This window comes from Meleagris gallopavo, chromosome Z (genome assembly GCF_000146605.3).
Source record: "Meleagris gallopavo isolate NT-WF06-2002-E0010 breed Aviagen turkey brand Nicholas breeding stock chromosome Z, Turkey_5.1, whole genome shotgun sequence".
Classification (NCBI taxonomy): domain Eukaryota; kingdom Metazoa; phylum Chordata; class Aves; order Galliformes; family Phasianidae; genus Meleagris; species Meleagris gallopavo.
The window spans coordinates 22,118,252-22,137,572 of NC_015041.2; the positions used below are offsets into that span (position 1 = coordinate 22,118,252).

The 19,321-nt window shown below is 39.9% G+C and overlaps 1 protein-coding gene and 2 long non-coding RNA genes across 3 annotated transcripts; 1 reads left to right on the forward strand and 2 right to left on the reverse strand.

Annotated features, from left to right (window-relative positions):
• The first annotated feature begins 1,132 nt into the window (after nt 1–1,132).
• LOC109363940 lies at nt 1,133–6,003 on the forward strand. The gene is made up of 2 exons (XR_004162182.1): nt 1,133–4,698; nt 5,747–6,003. It is a non-coding gene; the product is annotated as an uncharacterized LOC109363940 (long non-coding RNA).
• On the reverse strand, nt 5,931–7,852 carry LOC116217529. The gene is made up of 2 exons (XR_004162183.1): nt 7,583–7,852; nt 5,931–6,716 (listed from the first exon to the last, which is right to left on the reverse strand). It is a non-coding gene; the product is annotated as an uncharacterized LOC116217529 (long non-coding RNA).
• A 2,228-nt stretch (nt 7,853–10,080) lies between these two features.
• On the reverse strand, nt 10,081–19,315 carry F2R (coagulation factor II thrombin receptor). Its single transcript, XM_010725540.2, has 2 exons — nt 19,219–19,315; nt 10,081–12,999 (listed from the first exon to the last, which is right to left on the reverse strand). The coding sequence occupies exons 1-2, from the start codon at nt 19,295–19,297 to the stop codon at nt 11,804–11,806; spliced, it is 1,275 nt and encodes a 424-aa protein (XP_010723842.1). The 5' UTR covers nt 19,298–19,315; the 3' UTR covers nt 10,081–11,803.
• Nucleotides 19,316–19,321: the final 6 nt, after the last annotated feature.

Here is a 19,321-nt window from a genome sequence, read left to right on the forward strand (position 1 = left end):
TGAACTGTGCTTGAGGACACCATCAGTTTTCTTCTGTTGATTTTCAGAAGTCAGACGCATCTAAATGATCAGTGATAGGCTGTTCATATTCATATTTGCACATTCTCAGTTTTAACCCAGCTAACGTTATCCCTCAGGACAATTTCTTATCTCACTTTTTACTGCCATTAAAGTCATGTTCCAGCTGATGCTAGTGGATATTTGCTCTCATCAAACTGAAGCTCTCAGCTAATGATGACTATATTAGAAGCAGGCATTGAGAACCTGGCTAATAGGAATTTTGCCATTAACTTTCATCACATTGAATCCTCACCTGCAGCTGGACTTTAAAGGAACTGAGGCTTATGGATTAGGTGGCACATCTTGTAGCTATTAATTGCTTTCAGGAGGCTTGAAAAGGGTATGTTATTGTGCTTAAATTATAAGACAATCATCTCAGGGTGCTTTACAAAACAGAAGTACTAGCTTTTGAATAATTCAGGAAAAATATGCATTACTAAATCTTGATAGATTAAATGTTAAAACTGTGATTGTTTTTTGATTTGGGGAATTAAATGGATCTCATTTCACCGTGTGCTTTACCAGAGTGAGGAGTTATGACTGGAACTTTAAAAAATGAAATGACAGGCTTTTGAATTTGGCTGGGGACCATGAATGCAATACTTACCTCAGGGAAAAAATGAAAAGGGAAAAGCAAGAACAGTGGCTCCAATTTATGCACACAACTCTCTGAACAGTCTTGTCCACCCAGTTCAAAACGTCTGTCTTCCAGTGTATCTATTTTTAATTCAGATTGCATAATGCTTGTGAAATGTTAAAATCAAATCCATAGATTGTGATTTTTAGTTAGTCTGTTAAGGTACAGCACAAGTTTTCCCACCAATTGTTTTTGAGTCTGTAGTATATTCAGTCTGGATAGCCTAGTGGTCACTGGCAGTGATTGGAATATTAAAAGAAGGTTTGAGGGAAAAATGCCTTATTTTATTCCCCCACTTCTAAGACACAATTAGCATTGTCTCCAGTGTGAAAAGCAGAAGAGCAAAAACTGATTTAACAGTTAGCTCTGTTGTGCTGCTGCTGCCAAAAAAAAAAAAAAAAAAAAGGCAAACATCTTATTAGGTATACCAAAGAGCACAAGCTGGATAATAACCCAAGTCAATTTATTCAGCTTTTACAAAGTGTAGCCTGGAGTATGGTGTATGCACTGCATTTCAGAAAACATAGAGAAGAAAAAACAAAGGCCAGGGAAGGAGAATGAGATGTCAAGACAACCTGTTAAGGATAATTTGAAAGATTTTGGATAGTTTAAACTAGAAGTGATTAGACTGATAGAGATCATTAAATACACAGAATAGGAAAGGGAAAGAAAATAGAAGGGAAGGAGAAGGAGAGAGGAGAGGAAGAAGAGAAGAAATAAAGAGGCTGGCATCAAATGTGGAGGCAGGGTTGGAAGTCTCCATCACTGAAGGTTTCTGAAATCAGATTAGATGAGCATCAGTGAGGAGCGACATGGTGATTGGTATTTTCAGGCAAGTTGATAGACATATGCTTTCCTGAAGAGCCTTCCTTCTATCCAATCTTCAGTGACTATTACTTGAGCATTGCCATTCCTCTGTACTCCATAATTAGTGTTAGGGACATCTTGCCATGAGATGCCTGGATACAATTTCTATCCTCTGGCTCCTGATTAGGTTCTTCATTGCTTCTTGTTGCCATGTGGACCATGTGTCACAGAAATGTGACAGCTGAACCTAATTCTTAGCTATAGCTGGAGGAAGTATCTTCTGACCCTGCCCGAAGCATAGATTTTAGCTCTTCATTCTTTTTATTGTCTTGACATTTCTGCATCAGCTGGGCTGCAGACCCAGGAATCTATGGGGATAGAGCTGGGATGACTAACCATTTATTAGAAGGGAAGGTTTTATGGCCATTAACTTTGTTGTGATACTGTAGGTGTCATGGCATTTCTGACTCACTCTGACAGCTACCGTTACACAATACTCTGACTAAGACACTTCTGTTGTGGATGTTCTGGGTAACAGCACTATTAGAACAGATTGTTTATGGATATATGGTGACCTGATTAAATAAGGATAGGACTACGAGTAGGACTTGTTAGGGGATCTTCCTAAGAAATGACATTCCTGTGTGTCTCAGTGAAAGCACAGTGGAAGAGAGGAGGAGGAGTGACAGTCACCAGTGTGCACTGAGAGGGTAAGGAGGCTCTTCTTTCACACAGAAACACCGATGGCAGTGCTCTTTAGCTTAGGCTAAAACCTTCTGAAACCTTTGGTGGAAATGGGCTAAATAAGGAAATCTTGCCCATCTGCAGAAATGAATATGCTCTTCTTCCCTTCACCCTGGCAATAAAGGGACTGGAAGATGTGTGCAAAGGGAGAGGCCTCCCAGCGGCTGTCTACAGGGCAGAAACCAGAAAGAACTGCAGATGGCTAGCAGTAGAACTTCTTCAGGTAAAAGGCTCTGCAATCCTGCCTAAGATGGGGTGAAAGGAAGTGAAAGTCCTTCGAATACAATAGTGAAAGTTATTAAGGTGGCAATCTCATGGCTCAGTATTACTGTATCCTCTAGCTAGATTGAAAGATAAATTTATTTCATTAACTGGTTGAGAATGTTTCTTTGCTGTCAGCTTTTCCCACGCCTGCTTATTTGTAGAGTCAAGGTACTTTGATGAGAATGCAGCAAGAATACTACCTAAAGGGAAGTTATCTGCAAAACAGTATTTTGGGGGTTACACAGTCATGCTTTCTACCTGGCAGTGAATTTTACAAAATAACTATTGTAGAGTGAGCATTTTGACACACGTGGCAAAGTGGATATGGGTTGTAACAAGTTTCTGAAATTGCAGGGTGTGACAGCTTGCCTACAATTAAAGAAACAGTTATACTTCTTACAGAGCAGTCTGCTACACCCTGCACACCTGCTCACCATACCAAAACTAAGGTATGTGTGACACTTATAGGTGCTGACTCTTACAGAAACCTCAGCAACAAGACCTAGAATGCTTTTCAGGGCTGAGCACTGAGCAGGCAGAAAAACAGACCCCTGCTGCTGTCTGGCTAATACCTTCAGCCTTTGTGCAGTTTACATTTTTGTTGCAATTACTGGAATTGCCACACCAAACAAATGACAAGTGTAATTTGTATCTTTCCAGATGAACTATATAGTACACCCAGAAATGTCTCAGAGTAAAAAGTAAAGAGTTGGATAGAAGATGGTGAGAGTGACCTGTCTTGGTCACAGTGCAAACCATGCCTTCCTTGCTGTGCTCTGTTTAAAACATACATTACCATTATAGTAGTTTCTTGTCTAGTACAATGAGCAAAAGTAAAAAATCTGTAACCAAACTTCTGCTGCTTGTCCCTACTTTTGTTGCCTTAAGAGAGATGAATGAGCTAATAGGACTCCTCACAAAATGCAGCTATTCAGTTACTAAAGTTAGCTTGGGATATTTCCCCATCTGACATCTGTTTCTGGTGAATGATATAAGAAGTTCATCCTTAAAAATGTCTTTGCTTTTTGCATGCAGTCTCACTGCTGCAGAATGTAACTTGTGGTTTGCTGGAGAAGCCCTAGGTTTAGTCTCTGGGGCTGGATATCTGTATCAGTGTCATTATGAAAAGTGATCAACTGTGTCTTTGGCTTGTAAAACATCTGGGTTATGTATTAGAAAAAGAAATACAGGAAATGCCTGCTTGAGCACAATGCTGTTTTAATTATAGCAATGGTTTTAAATAAAACTGTCTGATAAGTGGCTGTACATACAGACACTTATATGTATACTGACACGTAGTCCTAGACATATGCATGCAGGCAGGCTGAATTCCCATCTCACATGCCCTAGCTCAGCTGCAGCATGGACGCAGCAGTGTTTGCTCTGTAGCCCCAGAGCTGGCCTGATCACACTGCAAAGCCCACAGGTCCCGGGGTGGTAGAGAGGCAGTGCTAGCTCCTCATAAATAGTGTGATACCTACTCCGGCACCACAGTCCCACATCCCTCACCGATTTCCTTCCTCCCCCATCAGAAGATCTCATGCAGGCTCTTAGCAGACATGTAAATGTAGGCCGTTTGCACATTGCTCACATTGAAACATAAGATGCTGAAGTGAAACTGAAGGTAGCCAGGCTCTTTTCTGTGGCACTATGACCAAGGGAGGTTATTCATCAGAGGAAGGTCCTAAATTAGTCTATCTAAGACCATTGATGTGGGCAAAACCACATAATTTCAGGCAGTAAACCTCATTTGCTTTATTTGCTGTTCCATCACAAGAAAACTGGATAAATCTTAATGTAAGTCTTCTACTTACAACTCATGGTAGAGGCTGAGCAAGCTCCTCATTAGTCTATCTTTAACAAAAATAATAAAAATTAGAGAAAACCTAAAATTTCAGTAAGATCTCCTTATCAGTGTCCAGCCACTACTGGCAGTTTGTGTCTCTCTTCCTTGGCACCTAAGCACTCACAAATCTCAAAGAAGACATAGTTAATACTTTTGTGGAGTTTTCTGTATATTCTTAAGAGAGACATAAAACTCATTCATCCATGGGCATTGCTTTTACAGACTTCATTTTGCCCCCAGTCTCAACAGCTGTGCCCAGTAGAGATGTGGCTTCTCCTCAATGCTGCATGTTGCTCCATCTCATTTCAGCTGATGCTTGATGCCAGTCCAGAAGGAGGAGGTGAGGAAAGAAGAAAACATCTTGTTTCATTATGAAACAAACAGGAAGTACTGTGATTGAGCAAAGATAAAATATTTGGATCAAAATAGCAGTAGCTCTTGATGACTGATTTTCAGGTTTTGAAATACTTCCACTGTATTAACAAAGCACGCCAGTGGTGAGCAGAGCATGCTGCACTACTGACTGTATGTTAGAAACTAACATTAGAAAATATGAACCTGGAAGGTTTGTTCCAGGATGGTATGAAGTACCCAACACATTGTCTTTTTTTCTCTTTTTTTCCTTACCAAAATGTGTCAACAAGGCTAAGGAAAGATAATACATCTTTAGACAAGCCTGTGCATGAATTGTCTAGCATTTTAAGTGTAGTTTTGAAAGAATTCTATATAACAAAATTCCATATCTCTGGTAAAGAGATACAAAAGGTTTAGAAATGTTTAAACTTAGCCATTTAATAGAAAATGTGCATACAGTTCACAGCGGATTTACAGATATGTGCTATATACTAAGTAAAACAGAGTAGGTCCCTCCTTTCAAAAGAGTTTTCTAAAGATAATTTGCAGTGAGAAACTGGAAGCATTAAAGCAAATTAGGAGATCTAAGCTGAATTTCAGAGATTCTATAAATATAAACAAGTGTTTTTACTGGTAGGACACTAGTTTCTTGGTATGTATATATACATATATTATTGTTTTTGCTGCATTTTGCCTTTCCATAGGCATTTAGTTTTGCAGGAAAAGCAGTGACAGTTAACTGGATTCATTATATTCTTTGCTCTCTAGAATTGCATGTACCTCTTAAAGTCAACAAAGATGGAGGCAAAAGAAAGGAAAAAAAAAAAAAAAAGGAAAGAAAGAAATTACACAATTGGCACAAATATAGTGGCTTATTACTGGTATGACGTATAGTAAAAGCATACAATATAATATTTTTCTTGGAAACACAGTTAAAATATTACTCTGAAGGAGAAAGATTTATTACCTATTGATTAAACAAAATGCAAGCTTGAGTAATGGTGTTCTCTCTCTCTGTGTTTATTCTTCTCCAGAGCTGGGTTTGCAGTACGATGCATTATGTACAGCTGTGAAGTTTTATTGACACGCATGCGGTGCAGTTATTCCAGTTATGCCAGCTGAAGGGATGTTTCAACTTAACAAATTTATTGTGTTTTATGGTTCCTGGAAAAACCTGTCAGATGTGAATTGTACCATATTACAAAAACACAAGCTTGCTGCGAACAAGAACACATCATCTTTTATTCAGATTTGCAACAATATGGATGAGCAACAACAACAACAACAAAAAACTGGAATAGACAGTAATTATTTTTAGCTGTAAAAGAGAAAGTTGTAGGAGTGACCATATCAGGAAAGAAGTGTTTAAATCAGGGAGTTAAGTTGTACCAAGTAAAGCTGATGGTAAAACCCTTTTTGAGAAGTAACTCCTCAGGGTACCTTGCTTGTAAATGCCAAGAAAAACTGTGGGGGAAATGTCTTCGACTAGAAATAATCAGTGCTTAAGGTGGTATCAGTAAGTGTGACTTTACAGCAGAGGTGGCCATGATGAAACATATGCCCTGCAGATCTGGTGCTTCTTTCCAAGATCCATGCTGCCTGAAGGGAGCAAACCCATGTATGTGCACAGCAGTGTCAGATCCCCAGCTGATGTAGCACCCCATTCCTGTCCTAAAGGGCCCAAGGGAGGCCCCACGCCTGCTAAGGCATAAACTGAGGGAATTAACTTAAATGTCTTCTGAAAGGTTTGATGTTAGGATCCAAGTCTAGTTTTGTGTGTCGCTGACAGTGATTTGTTCTACAATACCCTAAGGATCTAACAGTCCTAATGGTTACAGACAATCTTGCTCTCAAAGTCCGTTCAGTTAATTCCCTTCTCTGTTTTCAGGCTTACGAAGGAAGAAGCAGTGTACTGTCTGCCATCATCAGCTGAATCAAAGAGAGAAACAAACAGTTGCTGCAAGCTCTTCTGGAGGACGAGCTGAGATTATATGTGTGCAGTCCCTGTGGACCCATTCAGGAGGATGAAGAAATGTAAGTAGAGTGCCTGTTGTGCAGCGTGATACAGCACAAACAAGCCAACCAAACAAGAAACAGAAAACCCTAATATGATCAAAGAATGGCAAGGACAATGATTTTAGACTTACAGTGGGATGGGGATTAATTTGAATAGTGTAATTATTATAGCCTTTTATTTTGGTGAGGGAGGACACCAGGTCAGATTGTCACTGTTGACTTTATGTCTGTATGTTGAGTTTATCACCTCTGACTTCAGTAGAAGAATGCTGCTGTCTGTAGTGCATTGCAGACCTGTGTCACACACGAAATGGCAGGGCTTGCTTTTCAGGAGAGGAAATTAGCTGTGCTGCTTCAGTGCAAGAGGAACCATGATTATTATAAGGGTATATGTACAAAGGGAAGAAAAATGATTCCTCAAAATCATGCTGAAACTTTTATAGAATCTATTTCAAATAAAGGTATTCATTTTTTCCAAGAAATTTCCAATATTTTTCACATTTCCAGATCTACTGAGAACTGATTTTTTCACAGTTCAGCATGTTTTTTTCAGATCTGGTTACTAATGATCTCCCCAACAAGCCAAATTCCAACAGCTGTACCTAATCATTGTAATGCTCCCTCGTGGTGACTTGGGTTATAGCATGTTATTTTCACTTCTCCAGCTGTATTAGTTATCTCTAAACCAGGTCTAGCACTTGCTAAATGCAAAATATCATGCAAAAGCATTAAGTGCATGAGAGGTTCCATGAAGACTTCTATTTTCACTTCACTTTACAGGATCAAACTGTGATCAAATAAAAAATGGTGGTGATTAAAAAAAAAAAAAAAAAAAGCATTAGCAAGCAACTTACTTGAATATCTCACCTGACCCTGCTCGCTCTTCCTCCAGCTGTAAGAGATCTTCACTGCAGAGCTGTAGTTGATGACCTGCTGTCTCTAAATCCTTCTGTCTGTATCTGCATCCCATTGCAACATGGGAGAGATCCAGTGACAACAGCCTGTGTCCAACTGTCATAAAAAATGTTTTACAGTCAAGCTCATGTTTCTGGATGGATTAAACTAAATTTGGTAAACAGAGGTAACAGACAGCAACTCATATTTGTCTGCACCCTAGCTGCAGGGAGCAGGTTGTAGTGGCAACTGTGTGCTTGGAATTAATTGATGCAGGTAATGTGTGAAGGCACCAGACCCTGCAAAATGGTTGCCTTGCTACATCAAGCCAGTCTTATCCCTGTGAAATCAGTTTTACTGATAGCAGCTGTATGAGATGTTTTGCCAACAGAAACCATGCTGATTACAAATTTCATCCCCACACATCTCCAGGCAATATTTCTATAACATAGATCTGTCAGGTTGGTAACATTAGCAAGCTTTGAAAGGCATTTTTGTCTGACACCTCCTCACTTTCAAATATCATTTGGCACACGTTTGTTTGCTTCCTGCATGCAGAAAATGATGCACATTAATCCTCACCTCATGAAGAAAATGAAGAATGTGAAGAGGACTCAAGAAAAAAACAGCATGTGAACATGGCTAGGTTTCATTTCATTGTACTCAGATTTTCACTCTTCTCTGAAACAGTTATTTTCATTGCTACCTAGCAATGCAAGGGTGCATTAAGCATGAAAAGGTGGTTAGCTTTTCCTGTTAGCTTGATCATGCCAGTCTAAATGCAGTAATAACTTCCTCAAATGGTGACCACATTGCTTCACTGCTCCCCTTAGCAGTTATAAGCTCATTTTAAATGTTCAGATTTCTGAAATTGGCTTGAAATAAACCACTGCTGCACGAACAGGTCCTTCCTTTAAATGAATTATCTTGCTACAAAATGCAGCAGCAAAAGCAGACACTGAGAAATGCAGCAGTTTCTAACTACAAAGTGGGTTGCACAGGAATGATAAGCTCGGTAAGGCTTCAACTGTCATTTTCTGGGTATGAGACTTGCCTAGTCACGTTAATTTTCTAGTTCTTGCAGTAGGTGAGCCCTGCAGTAGCTCTCCTGTTTACTTTTGCAATCACATGAAGCTGAAACTTCAGAAAAACACAACCAGAAGAAATATGACACTAGCTCTATGAGGTTAAAAGAGGAAATGCTTCATTTACTATGAAAAAATAATAATAATAAAAAAGCATTTACTTAATGTTAGCATAGGTATTATTCTGTGCAGGAATTACAGATCACCTCTAAACATGCAGCAGAGATGTGTATTTGCAGGCTTGCTGAAGCACTTGCAGAGGATCAGTGTGAGTGGGATACTTTTACACATGGAAGGGTTGTGTTTTCAAATATGCTTGGACAATATAAAAATACTTTTCAAAGGAAACCAACATTTAGTCTCGTTACGAAGAAGTCAAGAGATGCACTTGGTTTATAAAGCCTTTTTATTAACGGATTTCATGTTAACAGTGTTTTTGGGTTGTGGGTTTGTTGGTGTTTTGTTGTTGTTGTTGTTTGAGTTTGGTCTTGGCATTTGTACACAAGCTAGAATTACCAGCAAAACCAACCTAGGTACCATGTATGGCAGAGATGGAGTAACAGTTTACAAACGTAGATAAAATCCTTTTTAGTTGTTATTTGGAATCTTTGTTGATGTTCTTATTCACGAGGATAAGCATTTGCTTATTTTTTTTCTCACCCTACAGCATAGGAAGAATAAGTTGCTTGTTTGCAAACATTCTCAAGTATATAAAGGTTATGACAAGTGAAAAAAACCCATCTGGAATAACTTCCTTTGTTTGCTGCAGTATGAATTTGCATGTTTTGCAGTCAAAGTTGTATAATGTTTCAAAATGTCATCCTTAACAACGCAATTAAAGAGTTTTAACTTAATTGCTTGGGAAAAATGTTTCACCAGCTGATGTACTTACTTCTTTTCAGGTTTTCTTGCTATGAAAATTTCATATAAAAACATGGACACTGGTGTTCTGTAACATCAGTCCAGAGCCACATCAGGATTCAGTTTTGGACTGGAACCAAAATATTCAGGGGGGTTTGTATGAGCAACTGCAATTTCCAGGCCCATGAGAGGCCTTGGGTTTCACTGCACACTATGTATCTATTGCACAAATACATTATGGCAATGAGGAAAATTTAAAAAAAAAACAACAACCCAAACTCCCCTGTGGTATACATATGTATATCTATATATATATATCTATGCATGCACTTATGAGTCAATGCTGGTTATGCTTTCTTCCATTCTTAAAATGTCCCAAGTAAAATATGTGGTTTTGTGACTCTTGAGCATTTGTGGCTGGACCAATGTACAGCGATCTTTTTTACATAACATGGAGCCCACCAAATTTTCAGAGACTTACAAGTTTAGCATTACAAAACCAAGCAGTAGAATTATATCTCAAAGATGCAGAGACTAATTTATTTTGTTAAGATAGGAATATGTAACAAGAAATGAACACAATGAGTTAACATTTATGTATTTTACTTAAGTTTATAATACAGAAAGTTAAAACATTAAGTACCTTCCCTCCTGTCTTGTAATACTGTTCCTGCAAAACTGACCAGATAGTCTCTTCTGGCTCTGTAAGAGTAAACAAAATACCACTACATTGAAATAACTTCCAATTACTGATAAATCTAAAAAAGCAGTACCCCAGCTTATACCTACAAGAAGCACAGAGGTAACTTCTCAGCAAACAGGAAGCCCATAGCTTTAAGTTCAACTTTTTACTGAAAAAACAGAACAAACCAACCTATCAACCAGCAACTGCTAACATAATATTAAACAAAATGTGAATACATCTTATTGTTTCATATAAACATTTGTGGATTCTACCCTTACAAACAATACATACATACATTTTTACTTTGTTTACTTATTCAGAAAGTGACTACTATTTGAAAACAAAAATCTAGTGACTGGTAATTCAGCATTTAACTGTGTTTAAGTCTGATAAGAAGAGGATAAAAAATAAGAAGAGAAGATCATTACAAATAAACTTCTCTCTCACAGTACCTGCAGGAAGATTAAGGTTATCCCTTGTGATGGATCGAAGGCAACATTTAGCCACTGCTGTTGTTTTTCTGATTCTTGTGGCAAAACCTACGTTAACCAAATTCCTACTTAATTTGGGTTCCAGTTTTGTGTAAAGTCCTATTACCTACACATTTGTTTCTAACACTGACTTCCTCTTATTTAGCTTTAATGTCTTTTGTAGTAAAAGAATGCTACAGAGGGTAAAGTTAGCTATTTACTTGCATATGACAGCAATTTTAGCTGATGTACGCATAAGCAAAAATATAAAAAACATACAGACTTGGCAGAAATAAAGGATATTTCCAAGTCCTAATTATTAAATGATGACTAATTGTGTGCAAGAAAGCATAATTTGCAAACTGCATAACAAGGTGATTCCTTATGCTTTTTCAGTGTATTTTCTGAGGTGCTGTTCAACACTGATTTATTGTGGAATTTGGTTCTACCACTGTTATAACCAAGACACTTAACATAAACTAATGGTAAGAATACTGAAAGAAAAGCTACTCTGAGCCACTGAGGGCAATTTTCTTTGACAAAATGCAACAACCAATAGTTGTTTTTTATTTGTTCAAATTCCTAACATCACATAAATAAAAATGTAAAATATACAGTCTCAGGGCCCATGATGCAATATAATGCTATAAAAATATGGGATATGGACTATTCCAGAAATAAAGGAAAAATTCTACCTTTTTCACTTTCTTCATAGAATAATGGAGAGATGGACAGACTCCGTAAGTAAGAAATTTAACCTGTATGATACACTTGAAAATCCTACAACAGGATTTCATGATATCCCCATAATAAATTGCACTAACAATTTAAATATTTGTCTGTAAAAAGGACTTCATCTAAAAAACAGTCAAGAGATAGTATTAAGAAATTACTTTTCTCTTCAACACTAATCTATTTACAAATACAATACACATACAAGTACATACACTTATACTAATTTGGATTGTACATTACTGTAATGTTGCACAACTTGGTATAAGCTTCTGCACTTATTGGATATAGTATCTCCTTGTTTGACTGAAACTGTATACAAATTAAGCATGTGCAAGACACATGATCTCACTGTATTACTAGTAGTTTGCTGTAGACACTGTTATTTGCATTAGTAGAGCACGTGCCCCTTCTGCTAGTGGTAGACATTGATTGGCCACTGCTGTTACTGCTGTTAGGATCTAAAGTCTCTTTACAACTCAAGAGACTAAACAGTTGTCTCTGATACTGAGAGGAAGCATAGTAGTAAATAAAGGGGTCAATGCAACAGCTAACACTGCTGATGCATACACAGAGTAGATAGGCAAAGTAGAGATACTCTAAACTGTTGTTGTATGAAAAATGGATATAATGAATTAATAGCAGGACATTGGTTGGCCCAAAACAAATGACAAAAACTGAAAAAACAGCCACACACAGGAGCAAGGCACGTGTCTTCTTATTTTGTCTTGCAACAATACTAGAAGAACTCAGACATCGAATGATACACACATAACAGATGGTAGATACTATAAATGGCACTACAAAGAAAACAGATGAGAAGACGGAGAAAAAGTGTACATAATAGCCGTGAAGCTCAGATTCCCTTAACACATCATGGCAGGTTGTGATATTTAACTTGGGTATTTCCATAGTTTGCTCTCTGATGAGAAAAGGTACAACCCCAGTTATTGCTACAAACCATATGATGAAACAGATCACTGAGGCACGTGTTAACGTACGCCAGCCAAGAGCCTGCATGGGGTACACCACTGCTAAGAAGCGATCAAAGCTTATGCTCGTCATGAGCATTATTGAGCAATACATGTTACAGTAGAAAGCAGCAGTGACGAAGCGGCACATCCGAGGTCCAAATACCCAGTTGTTTCCAGAGAAATGGTAAGCAATCTTGAAAGGGAGCACACTTACAAACAGTATATCTGCAAGAGCCAAATTCAGCATGTAAACTACAGCTGGTTTTTCAATTTTCATTTTTTTCAGAAACACAAATATGGCTGTAATGTTCAGAGGGAGGCTGAGCACAACCACTAATGTGTAAACCGAAGGAACAAAACGGGTCAGCCATGGGCTAGTGAGATATCTCGCTGTTTCTGCTGACACTGTTCGTTGTTCATGTGGAGGTGATCTAGTCTGATTGGTAGATCCTAATCCAACCTCCGAATCATTTTCAGCACTGTTTTCAATATCTTCCATAGGTATAGGTTCACCACGGTCAGGTATCAGAAAAGTTCTGCCCCTTATGCTGCTGTTATTGTATGTGTGGTCTGAAACATAAGAAAGCATTGAGATTAGAAAGCAAATATGTACATGCAGTGAACTGAAAATATCTTTCAATGAGGAAACCGAAAATCATATTAGTAACACAAAATAATCCAGTTAATTTCTCACTCAGAGTGTGGTCTGCTCACAGATATTGGTCCATCTTTTTTAGTTTAGGCCCTGTTACACGTTTGGGTAAAATGCCCTCCACAAACACTTAACTCTCAGTTTCTAAGCTCTTTTTGACAGGAACTGAATTCTCTTTGTGCTTAAGAAATCGATCTCATCTACGTGGGCTACTTTAACACAAGAACTATAAAGTTGCCACCCACTGATTTTCTTTGTCTGACCTTTCATACATTTCCTAAGAAATGAGGTACTGGGTTTAAACATGGAATTCATACCCAGAATTCCTGCTAGAATTATATGTCACTAAAGTAACAAAAAGCTAAAATGTACCTAAAACATCGAGTCACTGAGATATTTCTGTAGCCTCTGGAGACATCCCAATGGCCTGATGAAGCTAAAGATGGATGGCAGAAGTCTTCACGCAGCTGTCAATGCTGGCATGAATCACCCTTCTGTCTATGCTGAACAGGTAGCCACAGCTCGCATTGATTGAAATGCTCCACCAGCTCTACTTATTGTAATCTGCAGTGTACTGAGGATGGCATGCATCCAGCATGCCCTTACAGCACTTCCAAAACCTGCCACGAGGGTTGTCTCCACAGCCAGGTCCTCTGCAGCATGGTTCAGTGACTGCTACTGAAGATGAGTCAGAACAGGGTGTCTGCCTTTGGAATGTAGCCATAGCAAGTTAGGAAAGTGAGAATTACAGGGAGTTGAATGTGTGCCAAAGGCATATATACGTCAAAACAAACATCAGGAGAGTTACTGTAGATACTACTTCAGATAATTTTTTGGAGAATTGTTCTGGAAGACCATCATTTTCAGCTTACTGTAGTTAGGTGTAAGTTACTTGAGATGTTCTGTAAGCAGACAGAAGTGACAGCTACTACTGCTTAACTAACCATTCAACTGCTTAGCTAGGCAAATGATCTCTTGAATTCTAGACTACTAAAATAAAAATTAAGTTGTGTAAGCTCGAATCAGTGAGCTGAAAGTACCTAGGCACAACTCACCCATCTAAAGATGCTGTTCTTTAGATGCAGTTACTTGTTCTACAGTAGTTCATTTATTTTTAAATGCAGATGAGAACAAAAGCATCTTAACAAGGCAGATGGCAATGAGAGCAGCCGTAAGCAGCCAACTACTAACCTTTGTGGGCAGACTATGTGAGAGGAACTTTGTACAGCTCGAATGTTAGTAAAACATGGGATGAAATCATAGCAGTGGTAGAGGGATTTGGGGATTTTTAGTTTTTAAAACTGCTGTGCAGCATCTATCATGCTGTATCACAGCAGCATCCTGGGGGGGAGGGGAAGAGCACAAAAGAGGGGATGTGTTTGAGATAATTGTTTTCGTGTATGATGTTACTTGACTGCATCCTCTAAAGTACAGAGGAAAAAAAAAAAAAAAGAAGTTGCTGGGAAAAATTCAAATCTGGGAAATTGTTGTGTAAACTGAAGTGGGAACTATTTACCAAAACACAAAAGGCAAAGGAGTACAAGAGATATACTACCCTTCTGTGCAAACATTGTATACAATGCAAGGATCTACTACAGAAGGATCTAGAGTTCATTCCAAGAGAAAACATTATCAAAAAGGCAGAACTACAGATTCCCTGTCTTTCGTGTTTTAGACCTTTAGTCCAAGTCATTAGATGACTTGAATAGTCAGCTCTTAGTTAAGTAGTTCAGATGCAGTGTAAGTTATTTTTAACATCTCTAACTTGAGCCTGTAGCTAACTAAATAGTCATGCAATTTCCACTGCTTAGTGATTACGGCAAGAGAAACCTGTCACAATTGACACTGATGGTGTTCACCTCTCTTGGGAAAATCAGAACTGTATGCAACTGAAAAATAAAAACACCCTGATTTCTCCTGCTAAGAGATAAGTCTCCATAGTAAAGCTTTGAGACATCAGTAGGAGTGATGAAAAAGCTTTAATTGTACTTCTGATCTCTCCAGTACACATCTGTTTTATGACTTCAAATATCTGTTTCTTCCATCATTGTTTCTAAAACCAAAAACTTCAGGAAAGGATGATGATGACATCCCAGTCCCCAGAGCTCCTTCTTGGTTCCTCCGTTGCCAAAGCACAAAGAAGATGTGACATGGTTTCACATCAGGTAAGCATGTTTCAGAGGAGACCACAGATATAAATGGCCTTGGTGAGAACAGAGCTGTGTTTGGAGATGAGAACTGTGCTACTGAGGTCTACAGGACATGGGAGCTGAGGTGCTGCTGACAAGCACCTCTCGTTTCCCTGAATCCCTGAACTGCAAAGCCCACCACCTCTGCTGCCTCACCATAGTTAGCAGTGCTGCAGTGAAGCAATGCTGCTGTGTCTCACTTTTTGAGGACTTGCAAGTGAACTATGTGGACCCACAAATCCAGTGACTGGCAGCTAAGTCACAGCCAAAATTCTTGCCAGCAATGCGACTTCTTTACAGTGACTCATTAGAACAGTATGAATAAGCTGTGAGAAAAAAATGACTACTGAGAGAGTTTCTATTTACCAGCCACTGACCTTTGTTTGGCTATTCCTTATAGTTACTTAAACATTGCTAATAATTTTAGTTACGTGCTGAATTCCTGGAGCTAACTTATTTACAAGATTTACAGATTTACAGACTGAAGTATTTTGAGTTTGCATTACTCCATTATCAAACTTCTCTAGAAGTAGAAGCCTATTAGAATAATTCAGGACAAGAACATTCCGTAAGTAAATTGAATTCTATTAGCATTATCTGAAGTAATACTTGGCAAAAATTACCTATTATTCATATAAGCAGTGACTTAATTTTGAGCTTAACTCAATCCTGTTGCTGTTACCAACACCTCCATACTGTGTACTGTGACAACACCATGTCCTTACCTTAAACTTAGATCACACTTGAAACTCAGCAGCATGGGAAAATGGGATGGGACCTTAACCTTGCTGAGAGAGCAGGAATTTAAACTTTCTTAATGAAGTTCAATTTAATTTTAAGATGTTGATAGCCACATACCAGTTCTTTTTCTTTGCAAAGATATTCGTTTGAACAACCCACTGTGTACATCATTAGAAAAACCAACAGTGCTTTTCATGCATGATAAAACAGAAAGGAAGAATGTTACTGCCCGGGGGTTCTGGATTCCTTGTGTGTCAGTGTTTACTTGAAAAAGCCAATGATCAGATTGGGCAGAGGATGAAATGACAACGTATTATTTAAAAAGATTTTAATGAACCTTGACAGTAAACGTATGACAATCTTAATGGGAAACAAGCTTTACCTGTAAGCCATGACAGCATAGCAAAACAAATGCAGTAGCTCTACAGAACAGATTTTAAAACTACCATTAGACAGCTACAGCTATGCCAGAATCTTCTTGGTATTCAGTCTGAGCTGTATAAGATGTCATATGTCTCTAAATTACACTTGGCTACGGCTTAAGTCATTTTTAGCCATAGTCCCATAGCCAATCTGTTAGAACAGAAATAAAGGTTTGATAGCATAACGATCACAAGCATTTAAACAGTCATCCTGCTTTTGCTAGGCTGACACCCAATCCTCTGGGAAGAGGTAAAAACTCCAGGATTATTAATGGCATTCTAACTGACTTAATAGCTGCCTGTACTTATGATACACGAGAGAGCCTGGTTTAATAAGAATGATGGGATAAATCTTTAACAAACTATAGTGTTCTGTCTTCTATTGAATACTATTATTGGATGCCTGGTTATCGTTCACATATTCTGCTTGCCCTGAACGATGATGCTTTGTTTTACACAGTGCTATTTTGTAATTTCATTTCATGTCTGTTTTCGTATGTAAGGAGCTACTGAGTACTGTACTGAACAAAGAAAAGCAGAGAGCAAAAAATACAACTTCAACCAATCTCTAAAATCACCCCACATCACCCGAGCACCAGGAGAAAATCTGAAGTATTTCTGTATACTCATTTATAAACAAGCAGTATTTATCTTCATCTCCCAGTGGTTGTTTTTATGAGGTGGAAACTAAACATTAGTTAAGCCAGTTAAAGATGTGCCACTGGACAACCATTTATACTGATTTCTGGACATTACTCGTTGTGGTGCTGCACCACTGGCTTACATCAAAAACTGTTTCTTGTATCCCCCCCTTTGTATAACCTGCATCTAGAATCTAAATTTTTTAGTGGCACGTAAATTAGGTAAAGATAGAGTGAGATGTGTAAGTGAGACACGTTCATAAGGAAGATAATCTTGTAGGAGAGACGACATTGACTAGCTTTTGTAACAATAAACACCATATTTTTTAAGATATTCTTTGTCACATCTCTCCATTTATACAGTATTCATTACTGTATGACATAAATGACACAGTAGCAGTTTTAACGCACCTTACTGAAATACCATTTTCTTGCAGACTGTTCCTTTTTGCTTTCCTTTCTCTACAGCTTTCACTACAGGTGCTGGCTCTGAGCCATGGTAACATCCCTCCTTTCACCCACCAATCCCCACATAGAAAAGCGTGGGCCAGTTCAGACCTCAGCCAGTATGCTGCTTGGCCCTTCAGAGGCAACACCTGAAAAGCTCACAAGCAAGTGCCCAGCACCCACTGCAAAGCTGCCTTTCTTTTCTTCTGTTTGCAGGACCAGCTGAGGCCAATGAGGTGGGAACCATGGGGGATGCTGAAGAAACAAGGAGGCAGCAGGGGTGAAGCTGCAGGTGCAAGGGCAGAGCAAGCCTAGGGACAAAGCAATGCAAATGAAATGGGAACTAGGTACATTGTGGTGAAAACAGAACTGCTGTATGGGACAGCAGGGAAATGACATTGCTGTGGGAGTGAGTGAAAGCAGAGAGAAGACAGGCTCAGGTGCTGGGCTTTAATGCTTCTACTGTGCATCAAATAATGTGAGTTCTTCTTTCCTTAGCCTGAGTGATATCATACAGTAACTATGTTCTTCACTGTTTCCTACGGAAGCAGCAAATGAATGATGCACTTTAGGATGTTCTTTAATGAAGACTACACTGTAGAAGGCAGGAAAACAAGCTTAGATGTTTCTGTAAACTGGAATAAGAGCATTCAGCAGAACAGTCTTCTTCCAACATTAACTTCTATAGTTTGTGATTACCTTCCACGCATACATTTCCCCCCTTTTCTTTCAACAAGGACACTTCCATTCCCTGCCAGCATAAGCATAGTCGTGGCCTCTTTATTCCCTCATGTCCCTGTGAAGATAAGTGGTATAGCAGCACTAGGTTTCTCCCTCTGGTCCTTCCCTCCCAGCACAAGCACCAGCTCAGTTCTCTTTCAGCCCCTGTTTCAGCAGGCCTACCCTTAGCTGCAGACCCTCCGTTCCTCTGACCAGCTCCCTTGGCAGAAGCGCTGTGCAGGAAAAGAATCCCTGCTATCTGCAAGTGCTTAACTTAGTTCTGTACTACTACACCTCGGCTAGAACCCACGAGGCTGCACACACACGTCTTCTGCGCTCCTTCCCCGCGCACTGCACTGTCAAGTCGGGTTCTGAGCCAGACCGATCCGAGATCTCACCTGGCAGAGAGCACGCTGTCATCAGTGCTACTGCCAGTTAAACAAAGAAGAAAGCCGAGTAACTGGGGAGCACACGCTGAGCTGGCTGGTGCTGGCGCATCTCCCTGGCCCGGCGCTACCTGCAGAGCCCCTCTGGGGGATCCCGGCGCTGTCAACGCGCTGCTGGGACACCCAGCGCCGCATCCGCCGCCTCGCCCCTTCCTTCCTCCATCACCTGCTACCGCTCGGCCGCCCCTCAGCCGGGGGATGGCTGTAAACTATTCTTTGTCTTCAATCACCTCACCTGCGGCACTGCCGGAGCCCTCTGGCATCTGTATTCCAGAGCTACGGCACTTACAAAAAAAACCAAACCCAATCAACAGTTATCTGACCAAATCGCAGCGATCCGCCCGGCGCCCAGGCTCACACGTTTTGGCCGCAGCGCTGCACGAGCACACCCACCGCAGCGCTTCAGGGCGACGAAGCAAGCAGGCTCTCCCTCCGCCCGCCCAGCCCGGCAGCAGAGCCGAGCGGAGTGGAACCGAGCCGAGCCCCCGGCCGCCCCCTGGCAGCCCGCAGCGCGGCGACCCAGCGACTCACCGATTCGGGTGGCGGCGGCAGACGGCGAGATCGGGCAGCTGAGGACGGCTAGGGCGCAGAGCAGCGCGGGCAGCCCCATGGCCGCCGCCTCCCTGCGGTCCGT